Source organism: Mus caroli, unplaced genomic scaffold (assembly GCF_978045245.1).
Source record: "Mus caroli unplaced genomic scaffold, Mus_caroli_1 scaffold_16, whole genome shotgun sequence".
NCBI classification, from domain to species: Eukaryota; Metazoa; Chordata; class Mammalia; order Rodentia; family Muridae; genus Mus; species Mus caroli.
Window position 1 is genome coordinate 60,617,011 of NW_028227271.1, and position 11,722 is coordinate 60,628,732.

Consider the following 11,722-nt stretch of genomic DNA (forward strand, 5'->3'; position numbering starts at 1 on the left):
ATTTTGGCTGAGGAGAGAAATTTGATGAGATACTTTGTCAAGAGGCTGGATGTTAAAAGTTCCAGTACTACTCTTGACTTCAATGGTCAATTTACTTGGAATCTATTTTCTTACTAGTTAATCTAGCAGAATAATTATTATTCCTCCAATATCAGAGTAAATTGAGGCATATTAAAATTTATGTAAATAAAAATCATTATATGGATTCTTAATGCTATCATTTTGCTAAGGCCAATGACTTTGTTAGCAGATACTTCTTGCTACTGGATATATGCTTCATTATGTCATGCTCATAGACTGTAATAGAAGAGGCTGGTTTTCAAGGAAGCTGAATTTTATTTTGGAAGGAGAAACATATAGAAAGCAGTGTAAAGTATATATGGAATACTTCTGCATATGTAAAATCCCAACTTAAAGAGAAGTGCATTATGCCAGTAGAGTGCCAAGTAGGAAGAAGGTTAGGAAGCTGACCAAGAAAAACTCGTAAGAAAAAGTTTCAGAGTCAGGCTTGTAGAAATGTTTCGGATATGACAGCATATGATAAAGGCTGGAAGTGTGTTTTTTTTTTTTTCAGAAAATGAAATTTTGCAAAGTTTGTCTTTCAGGAATTCAGTCAACCCTTCTTTATAATTTTTCTCTGCAACATTCTGAAGGAAATTTTGTAGTATGTTCACATGAAATCAACTTCATTTTTGTTTAGATTTACTTATTTATTTTATGTTTTGGGTGCTTTTCTTACATGTATGTCTGTGAACTACATGCATGCCTGGTACCAATAAAAGGGAGTTAGATTTCCTGGACCTAGACTTATGGATAGTTGTGGGCTGCCATACAGGTTCTGTGATCTGAACCCAGGTTCCCTACAGGAACAAGTACACTTGACCAGTGAGGCTTCTCTGCATCCCCCATTGAGTTTTTAATGTTAAAGAGTGTGTGGAATCTAATTTTTTGTTTTATTTTTATGTGCATGTGATGATAATAGGAAATGATAGAATAACTGATAATCATAATATGTCTCAATGAGGTTTGTAATATTACTTCACTGATTGAAAGAGAAACTTGAACTGTCTGCATCGTGTAAGATGTTCAACACGTCAGTCGCGACCATAAGGTGTTGACAGTCACCATTAGATACTTATTTAGGTGCCTATGTCACAAGTTGAACAGCATTTAGTAGTTATCTAGCCATTCAAGACATGTCACAAGGTAGTGCATAATAAATATTTAAAATTCCAACCAGGAAGTGGTGGCACACACCTTTAATCACAACACTCGGGAGGCAGAGGCAGACAGATTTCTGGGTTGGAGCCCAGCCTGATCTAGAGCGAATTTCAGGACAACCAGGGCTATACAAAGAAATCTAATACAAAAAAAAAAAAAATTCCAATGTTTAAAAAATTCACAGGAGATAGATTTCTCTGGAGGTGGCATAGAAGGAAAGTACCTCATATAAGAGATGTAAATTGTCTCGAAAAACAACAACAACAACAAAAAAAAAGAGATGTAAATTAGAATTAGGCATCAGGGAGACCATGGAGGCTGCATAATCCCACTAGACAAATCCATGTCTTAACACTGCTAATAATTGGGTCTGTCTTTTGTATGAAGCCTCTCTAGTAGTATACAATTCACTTCTCTGAGACCCTCCATGCAAAACTATTAAAATGACCTTGTTTATATCAAATGCCAAGTCAGACTCCTAATTAAATCTGATAGCACTTCCCCGTGTGTCCCAACACCTGAACTGCACCAGTGTGTTATGGCACTGGTGGCTTACCTACCCCGTCAACCTACCAAGTTGTCCTTTAATCTCCCAAAATGTCACAGCCCTGGGATGACTGGCATGAGAAACCATCAGTGTTTACACTTCTGTTTTACCTCTTACACATGACCCCCCATGAAAAACAAATGGCAAAACACTACTGGGCATAGTATGGTGGCAAAGATGCCCATGATGAAATCAGAAACAAGCAAACTAGAATCTCGGTTATTGGGTCCTAGATTTTGGTAGAGCAAGAATATACTTTTTCAAAGTTTGATCTCTACATTGCAAAATGAGTTTAACATCATTGCATTCCTTACGGATAGTGTAAACACCTATAGTGGTAACATATTATCATTAATAGTTTCTATTAACCATCCTTGGTCATGCTTTCCACTTTAAAAACCATGATGTTTTAATGAGCTTTATCTAAAGCTAGATTTTATATTGCTAATGTCTCCTCGTTTAATTAAATATCCAAAGTTCCCTCTGCACCTCCTTATTTAACATCAGCTCAGGATATTTTAACGTCTTAGTTGTTCCCTTTTTGACACCTACACTACGTTTGGGTTCGATTTCCAATCTATAGTCCAGAAAGGGTCCCTCATAAATAAGGTTGGCAAGTGTGTCTTTGAAGTCTGGCTGGAATGGAGAAACAGGGAAAATAATTCTCCGTATAATATAGTGAGCCAGGGAAGAAATGAGAACCATGAGATTGACTTTTTAAAATGTTTGTGAAGAATAAAAAAAGGTATTATCATTTGCTGTGTCACTTTAAGAAGCTAATCTGGTTCTCAAGTGTGACCCCGCAGCATTTATGTGAGCTACTTGCAAGCAGAAAATGCCATGGATACTGTAATCCTATGTTCCTTGGATGGAATCAATCAATGGTCTCAAAAATCACACCGGAGATGATCCACAAACACATTATTTCCAAGATGTGCTGCTGAATATTACTTTGAGTAAAGGGGGTGTTAGCTTGTCCTATCTCAAGAGTGGCGTCAATCTTCAATTTTCCTTACCAAACCTGACCCCTCTCTTACCCTCTGCTCTCGCCCCCTACCCCCAGTCAGTACAACATAATGCTTAGAACTTACTGAATCAGTGGCATAAGTTTGGGCATTTTGCAATTCAGATATTCTGTAAAATTGAGGACTTTTACAATACCTCTAAAAATGAATGAATTAAGTAAAATGTGTAGGAAAGGCCCTGTCAATAAAGGATCCCAACTTTTAATTTAGTAATACATTCAACAGATCCAAGATGTAACAGTAAGTACAGGGGAGAAACTGACACTGTTACTCTCAGTGTTCATATTCTGCCTCTTTTATGGGAAAGGCAACGACTTTGGAATCACACTCCTGGATAAGATTTCAAATGTTACTATTTATTAATCTCCTAACTTTTGTGGGCAGGGAGCCATGAATCTCTCTGAGCCCTATTCCTCAGTTTGAAAAAGAAATTTGATAAAAATCTTCTACTTTGAAAATGTGTTTTGAGTATTCAATATGACAAAGTATGCAACTTGCTTGGCACACAGTTGGAAGTAAATGTATTGCTTGGTTTCTTAGTCCTCCAGAATCCTGTGGCTGCACTAGACGCGGGTGGATGAGAGGATGGTGGGCTGGGGACGTAAGGGAGACACACTCACCTTAGAGAGACCAGAGCTCGAAGCTCAGGCAGGTAAATGCTTGGATGGAGGAAACTGATTCCCAGAAGAGCAAAATCCTGGAGGTGCTTGACAACGCGAACGAAGAGATACAAGGACTTCCCCTGAACTACATCTCCCGGGATGCTCAGCAGAGGGAGCACCCCGCCCCGCCCTGCCCCGCCCTGCCCGATTCGGCGGGCACCGCCCACCCAGCAGAACCCAGCGGCAAACACAGGCTACAAGTGCTGTGGCTAGAAATAACGGACTTTCTCCGGGTGCCACGGGGACGAGAGTGTTCCCGGCTTCAGCTTTACTGAGTGGCCAAAGCAGAAGGTGAGTAGCAGAGAGTGGGGTGGGGAGGAAGCGCGCGGAGTGGAAAGAACCGGAGCTTGGAGATAAAAGGAGCCGGGGCATGCATCCCCACTCCCGCTTGAGGTGCCTGCAGGACCTAAGCGGATGCAGCCAGACTGCAGGTGCCTTGATGGGCCAAGAGTCTGCTGGGAGAAATGATTGATCCCGCAGCCTGTTGGGGGCACCCCTGTCCAGTGCTGGCAACGGGTTCTATAAACCCAGTGCGCTCATCCTGCATCCTGTATCCTACTACCCTACTCGGTCTTCTGCAGACCAGCCTTGTTCCTATCTGTTCTGCCTATATTTTACTGCCTTTAATTGAACAGCAGACTAAGGAAAACGCTACTCCTGCCTTGGAGGTGCAATCTCATTAACTGGGCTTTTAAACAGAGAGGGCTGGGGGAAGGAAGAAGATACCTTTAGCTGGTCCCCTGGGATTATCCATCCTAAACTGATGCTGGATTACGGATCTGCAAATCGACGGTACAGTTAGCATAGAGCCGAGGAGAGAGAGAGAGAGAGAGAGAGAGAGAGAGAGAGAGAGAGAGAGAGAGAGAGAGAGAGAGAGAGAGAGAGAGAGAGAGAGAGAGAGAGAGAGAGAGAGAATTCCCGCTCTGTTATAAATTGGAAGTTTCGTGAGGGACCCTGCCAGTTTTATATAAAGGAGTCTAATATGATTAGCTAATTGTGCCAAAGGTTAATCAGAGCGACTCGTGCCTCAGGGATCCATCTGTGATGATTTTGGTAATTGATGAAACCGGTTCCCATTGCTTCCATCATTGAAAGATCCTTCCTGGGGGCTTGTCCACATGATGAAAGAAAACTCGGTTACAGTTTCCTTACTCTTAGCACTGTGCTTTTCTCCTTTTTGTTGTTGCTTTTTTTTTTTATATAATTTTAGTACACAGGACCGGGTGGGGCGAGCTTGAAGTGCAGCATGAAGCATGACCATGTCAAAGTTCTTTTCCGTTCTGTGAGTGGTCTTAGGGAAGGCTTGCTTGAACCTCTGTCACCAGCTGCTGGAATTGGGGATTTTGACTCTTACCCTTCCAATCATGGATTAAACAACTCTGGATTGAAATAAAAGCAAAAGGAGTTCTTGACTAAAGTGGGGGTGAATTTTTATTCCCCAGGAAGCTAGCAGAGGCAGGAAAGATGAGCAGATGGCTTGCTGTTCAACACAGAATTCTATCTTATCAAGACTCTTGGTAACATGGAAGTGAGAGAGTGCCATAGATAGTGTTTCAGGGCTAGCCTTGGAAATTCCTTCTCACTCCTCACCCTACTTGTGCTGGGTTTGTAAACACTTCCAGGTGGCTACTTCCTCTTGTTTGTTTGTTGGCAAACTGTAGGGAGAAGTAACTCAGTGAGTGGGAACGGCAGACACTCTGGGAGCAAGCAGTTTGTATGTGTGTGAAGTGGACTGGCTCATTGTGTTTTGTAGAAATCACAGTGATGTGGGTAGGATGGCCCTGTGGAAGAGGGAGTGAATTAAGCGGAGTAGTAGTGGTTATGGGTATCTACCACCGAGCTCAGAGCTGTGTGAGTTACTAACCATTTAGTAGGTGAATCACTAGTTCTGATCCCTCCTTTAGTCACTGGCTGATTAAGTCATCCTTTTCATTCACTTCATAGCTGCTAAATCAAGATGCTGATGCAACTAGCCCCAGCTGAGAGGAACATGCATTCATTAAAGCTGATCTGTATTAGAATCTGTTCTGAACTGGAGTATAAACATACAGTTTAATTGAATTGGTTAGGAAGTCTGCTCTTGCTCAAGACTTCCAGAAATCCAACAGCTCTGCTCAAAAAGGGCCCTGCCTTTCTTCTCATTTGTGTCTTTCTGCAGGAAACTTGCCTTCTCATTTGAGGGATTCTGTCACAGGAATGTGTGAGTCCCTGGATAAATTTGGCTTGGTGATGGCAGTGTGCTCTTCCCAGAGATTCTGCCACATTCTCCTTGCTCCTTTTCTACCCTGACCCAAGTTTCTCACTGCTAACCTCGGTGACAAGTCAGAAGATTTGCTCCTTCCATCATCTTCTGTTCACGGGTTCCCTTTTCCGTGTTTGTCACTCTGATGAGAAACTGAGGCCAAGGTGTCTTCAACCAGCCATGGCTGTAAAGGGAATGAGGACCAGAGGAGCAGGCCTCCCTACAGTCCAGGATTAAATTCTACCAGATTCTTCTTATCTAATTGTGTTGCTGCTAGCAAAAGTTTGGAAATTTTGGGGAGAAATCTATCTAGCTCCCATGGAGCTCCACTCTCTATCTAAGAGGAACAGCCCAGTGGACCCATGCAATGCTTTGGAGTGGAGTTCAGGAGAGACTTCTGGTGACCATATAGAAGAGGCAACCATCAGAGATGCTCTTTGCTATCAGAAAAACTTGGCATCAACACCAAGGGCAGATGTGGCGGAAGTGTGTAGACTTAGCACTTCTCCAGCATCCCCAACCTCCTTGCTCCAAGACAATGCTATTCAAACAAGCTTCTCCCTATCCAGACCTCCTGACTCAGGGAACAACCAAGTAATGGCTGATCGCAAAGTCTGTAATTGTTGCAGCCAGGAACTAGAAACTTCTTTTACTTATGTGGATGAGAATGTCAACTTGGAACAGAGAAGTCAGAGGTCACCATCAGCCAAAGGCAGTAATCACCCTGTAGATCTGGGATGGGGAAACCCTAATGAATGGTCTCATGAGACTGCCATGTCTTTGATGTCGGAAGACGATGATGATACAAGTTCAGAAGCCACATCTTCAGGGAAGTCTGTAGACTATGGTTTCATCAGCGCCATCTTGTTCTTAGTCACTGGTATCTTGCTAGTGATCATTTCTTATATCGTCCCTCGGGAGGTGACAGTGGATCCCAACACAGTGGCAGCCCGGGAGATGGAACGCCTAGAAAAGGAGAGTGCAATGCTAGGTGCACACCTGGACCGTTGTGTGATCGCTGGGCTCTGCCTCCTCACCCTTGGGGGAGTTGTTCTGTCTTGCTTGCTGATGATGTCTATGTGGAAGGGAGAGCTCTATCGTCGAAATAGATTTGCCTCTTCCAAAGAGTCTGCAAAACTCTATGGTTCTTTCAACTTCAGGATGAAAACGAGTACTAATGAAGACACTCTGGAACTGTCCTTGGTAGAGGAAGATGCCCTTGCTGTACAGAGTTAGTTCTAAAATCCTTGAGAGACAGCCATACCTTTTATATGAAAAAAAAAAATTAAGTCATGGGTCCTTTATTTGTTTGACAAGAAAAGTGTTCTACCACACACAAACTAAAAGCCAGTGAGTGTTTTATTTCCATGAATCTTGTGTAAGAAAACCTATGTAAGTTGTAAAAGAAACCATAGCCAGCTAATCGCTACTTGCTATGAACTGAAAACTAATTAACCTGAAATCACTATGTGTTTCTACTTCTAAACAAAATACTTCTGCTGACCTAATATATAAGTGTTGTCTTATACATAAACATGGAGATTATTACTAGGGACTAGAAGGGCTCCTGCATAATTCGATCACTTGGCAATCTATTCCACGAAACATAAGCACTAATTAAATAGTAAGGCTTACATTTAACTCCCAAAGGTACTTTTCCACTTTCTTTCTAAATTTTCTTCCTATAATTTGTCTAAACCCTAAAATGTAGACTTTGGCAGCATGAATATTTTGAAAGCTAATGATTTGGTTATTTTTTTAAGCTATCAGAAATTATATTTTAAATTATTGCTATATTTAGAAGTGACAACTATGTCATTAACATATACCGTATAATAAGGTTAATGATACAAACCTTGTTCAGACCCATGTGAAGTTAACAAACTGTTATCACAAAGTATTTCCTTATGCTTTTATTGAGCGTAGACGTATTTGCTGATGCATAGTTTGTTTCCTGTTTGTGGATTTGCACTCAATTTGATGACCCGTGGCCTTGAAATCTTTACCACTTCTCATGTGTGTGTGGCAAAGCATTGGACTGTTAAAACACATCCAGACAGGTTTGAACCATGAATGGGCCTGGCATTCTCCCAGGTGACATTTTGTGGTGATGGTTTGGAGAAAATATCCAGAGTCGTTGCAGCTAGACCTGTGAGAACTCTGCCTAGCATAAGCCATTACTTAAAGAGTCCTTAAGCCTGTAGCCAAATCTTACACTGGGAGTTGTGTTCATTATGAGTCCTGACTCATCTTGCCATCTCTAAACATCATTTGGAGAACCTTCTACTTCGGATCTTTAAGGACCATGCTCTTGCCTCATAAAGTGAAAATGTCTAGTTTATGGGAAGTACTGTGGGCAAGGTGGTCAGGAAAGGGATGGGAAGAAAGGCTTCTTCCCTCCCACTTAGGTTTTTTAATTAGTATGTTACAAAGACTATCGATTTCACTCTTAAAAAAGGACTGGAGCCAGGAATGGGTGTGAGTGAAGGGATGAGCTAGTGAGAAAGGTATTTTATTGGAGATTCTTAAGAATACCTAAGTCTAATGTAGATATCTATATTGTCATTGAGGAGGAGGGGTAAATTGTATGAGTTTGCATATCTATATGAATGGGCTCTTGGGGGTAACAGAGGCATTGTTGAGTTAGCTTTAATAAGAGGTAAAGGAAAATGTAATAAAGAAGGGAGAGATAGGGATGACAACATGTCACAGAATCCTTAGGTAAGAATAAGAGTGCATACACACACACAGACACACACAGAAACACACACACACACACACACACACACACACACACACACATGGATATATATACCCTTTGCCTTGCCCTGTAGAACATGATGTGCTGGTTTTCCAACCCACAAAAGACTAGACAGAACTTGCATTTTGTGCTTCGCTTTTCCGTGATTCTCCTGTCTTCTGTGCTAGAGGAACATTCCTAGCAGGTTAAACCTTCTAGAGGTCTATTCAGTTTCGATCGCTAGTCTGCTTGAGGAACTACTTTGGAGATATTGAAGTAAAACAGGAGTAATCTACTTCCATGAGTGTGTAGATATGAACTGGGTTCAAACTGCAGCAGCAAAATATATGAAATAGAATTTAAATCCATTTAAATCCAGGCCTGGTGGATCATGCCTAGATCCCAACACTTGGGAGGCTGAATCGAGATGAACAAAGCATTAAGGCCAGTTTGGACTACATAGGGAGTTCCAGTACAGAATACAGAGTGGGACTCTGTTTCAAAACATCAAAATATAATAAAATATCCATGAGTATTTATATGAGATCTCTGAATTTTGTTTTTATTTATTTATAAGCCATAATTAATTGGTTGCATAGCAAATAAGACAGGAATAATTTGTGGACCAATTTTCAGTTCTTCATGACTTTGAAAATTAAACATGAAGGCTATATTTTCGATTGTATAAAACTGATGATAAAGGAAGAAAAAGTCATAGTTCATCATAGAGGAAAAGTTAATGAACTCACCATGTTACTAAATCATATAGATATGCCTCTAATTAACATAGCACTTTTTAAAAACCCATCTCAGAAAAGGAGATTTTTAAATGAAAAGTAAGTAAATGCCCATTTCTGCCTTCGCTAAAACTGTTCAAACACAGATAGCATGACATTTAAGTTCTGCTGATCTGAGGGAAGACACACCCAAGGGGACCAATTCAGAAAGTCACCCAGATGCTTTCTTTAGGCTCTGATGATGTAATTCTCATAATTGCCTTAATTGACTTCCCTCCAGGTATTCTATTTGTATTGCTCTCACCCATTCTGTTAGTGCCTGACTTTGAGATGATTGCTTGAATTTAAAATGAAGCTAAGGAATATGGACATGACTCATGGGTACAGCGCTTGCCTGTATGGGAGGCCATGAGTGGAGCCCTCAACACTGTAAGAAAATAAAGATAAAGGTAGCACAGGCAAAGAAAAATTCTGAATTTTCTGCAATTTCTGTACTGTATTGATTTCAGTACTGTGTAGAGTGGTTTGGGTACTAGAATTACTTTGGCCTGACCATGTGAGACACCAGACACTGGACAGACTCAGGCTATGCTTTGACCTTGGATCTTTCTCCACCTTCCTGGAAATGTCTTTCGTAAAATGCCCACTGTCATCTGGAAGCTTCATTAGGCAGTGTAAGCGTCTAACATTACTAATAAACTGTGCCCTTTGTGGGCACGGGAAACTGCTGCAGAACTTGCTCAGTTTTCTTTGCAATGCCATTTCCTGGCCAGCCATTTGGAATTCCTGACATTACCATGCAATGTGATGTACTAGTCTGCCATGTGAATCTCTTTTTTATGGGTATCTTGCTATGTATCTGATTTGTGATTTAAAAGAACAGAAGACTGCTAAGAACCACCAAGTTCTCTCTGATCTGGGGTGTTTTCACTCATGTGACTGCTTAATTCAGTAAAACCCAGATACTTACCTTGTTATCAAAAACTTAAAATATCTGAGCCCATCCTCTCCCTTTAGAAAAAATCTGGATTAAGGCCCAGTTTGACCAGGGCTAGCATACATCTGTTAGGTACAAGTGTAAATAAACTCCCATACCAAATTTGTGTGTCTTCCTTTCATTTGCTCCTAAAGTGAATAATTAAAAATACACTATGATAACTGAATATCAAGAATGAAGGATATGAGTGTGTATATATTTCTGTTTTCTTTTAAATTTCTTTATAAGAAGAAAGCATCTTAAATAATTACATCTGAACGTTCTGGATTTCATCTCTCAAATGTGCACACATATAATTAATGGTCCAGATTAATGGTCAGAGCAAAAGAGAAAATGTCTATGTATCTATTAGAAGTTTTTTTTCAAAAACAATTTTTATTAGATATTTTCTTCATTTACATTTCAAATGTTATCCCAAAGTCCCCTATACCCTTCGCCTGCCCTGCTCCCCAATCCACCCATCCCCCACTTCCTGGCCCTGGCATTCCCCTGTACTGGGGCATATAATCTTCGCAAGACCAAGGGCCTCTCCTCCCAACTCAAGCTACCACAGAAAGGTGGCCTGACAAAAGGGATTCATAATGCTTATCAATGGTTCCCTGGTGGCAGCAAGATATAATATTATCTGTTAGATCTGACTGTACCAAAGAACAAGTCCCACCCTTACAGTTTTCTGACATGGCTTAAGCTTTTATAAGACAGGGCAGAAACAATGATCATGATGAAGAGAATTAAAATGAAGTCCCAGTAGGCTTCTTCCAGCACTGGGGAACTCATAAGATAGATAATTAACAGTTTTGACTGTCAGTTTCCTTTTGGCTATAACCTTTTATGGTCCACACAGTAGTCTACAAAATATCTCTTTTAATTTTTATGGGCATACAACTTTGGTATTAATTTGCCTGAGTGATATCAATACTGTCAATTGGAAGATGTTGCTGCAAACACAGAATTGCTTTTTGAAAACATCCTTGACTTAACTTAAAACCATACTCATTGCTTTTGTTTGTTTAGTATGCAGATTGATGTGTGCAAGCCTGCATATATGTTAGGGTATGTTTTGTAGGTATGTAACATTTATATCCCTAAGCTGTTCTTAGTCTAAAGTCTTAATGGAATTTGCCATGCCTTCATGTTGATTTTGTGAACAAGAAGTCTTTCACAGGTAACTATACAGAGTCTGGAATCAACCTCAGAATGAAAATACTAGAAGTACACAAACCTTCTTTGCCATTGTTGTTCAGAGTCTCACAAATGCTTTCTGATTTCTTTATAACCTTGCAATTATAAGCTCATAAGTATGCAGAATATTTATAAATGATTTTAACTTGAATTACAGTTTTTTGTTGTTGTTGTTGTTGGTGGTGGTGGTGGGTGTTTGTTTGTTTGTTTGTTTAACCGAGAAACATGGGCAGCATTGTCCTTGGCCCCAAAGTTGAGTGATTCCTCTGTGGTTCAGAAAAAGCTAGTCTTATTTCTCTGTCTGATTGCTTCCTATACAGACCGCAAGCAAGTTTGAGTATGAAGACAAAGATGGACCCTCCCTCTGCT

The 11,722-nt window shown here is 40.5% G+C and overlaps 1 protein-coding gene across 1 annotated transcript; it reads left to right on the top strand.

The window, feature by feature from the left end:
* Positions 1 to 3,645: 3,645 nt before the first annotated feature.
* Positions 3,646 to 10,495, top strand: Tmem74 (transmembrane protein 74). The gene is made up of 2 exons (XM_021184332.2): positions 3,646 to 3,746; positions 5,614 to 10,495. Exon 2 carries the CDS (start codon positions 6,016 to 6,018, stop codon positions 6,931 to 6,933), a length of 918 nt encoding a protein of 305 aa, XP_021039991.1. The 5' UTR covers positions 3,646 to 3,746; positions 5,614 to 6,015; the 3' UTR covers positions 6,934 to 10,495.
* The last annotated feature ends 1,227 nt before the right edge of the window (positions 10,496 to 11,722 follow it).

What these genes read in the sequence shown, in the direction of transcription:
- Tmem74 (XM_021184332.2), top strand. Translation starts at nt 6,016, where the DNA reads ATGGAGCTCCACTCTCTATCTAAGAGGAACAGCCCAGTGGACCCATGC.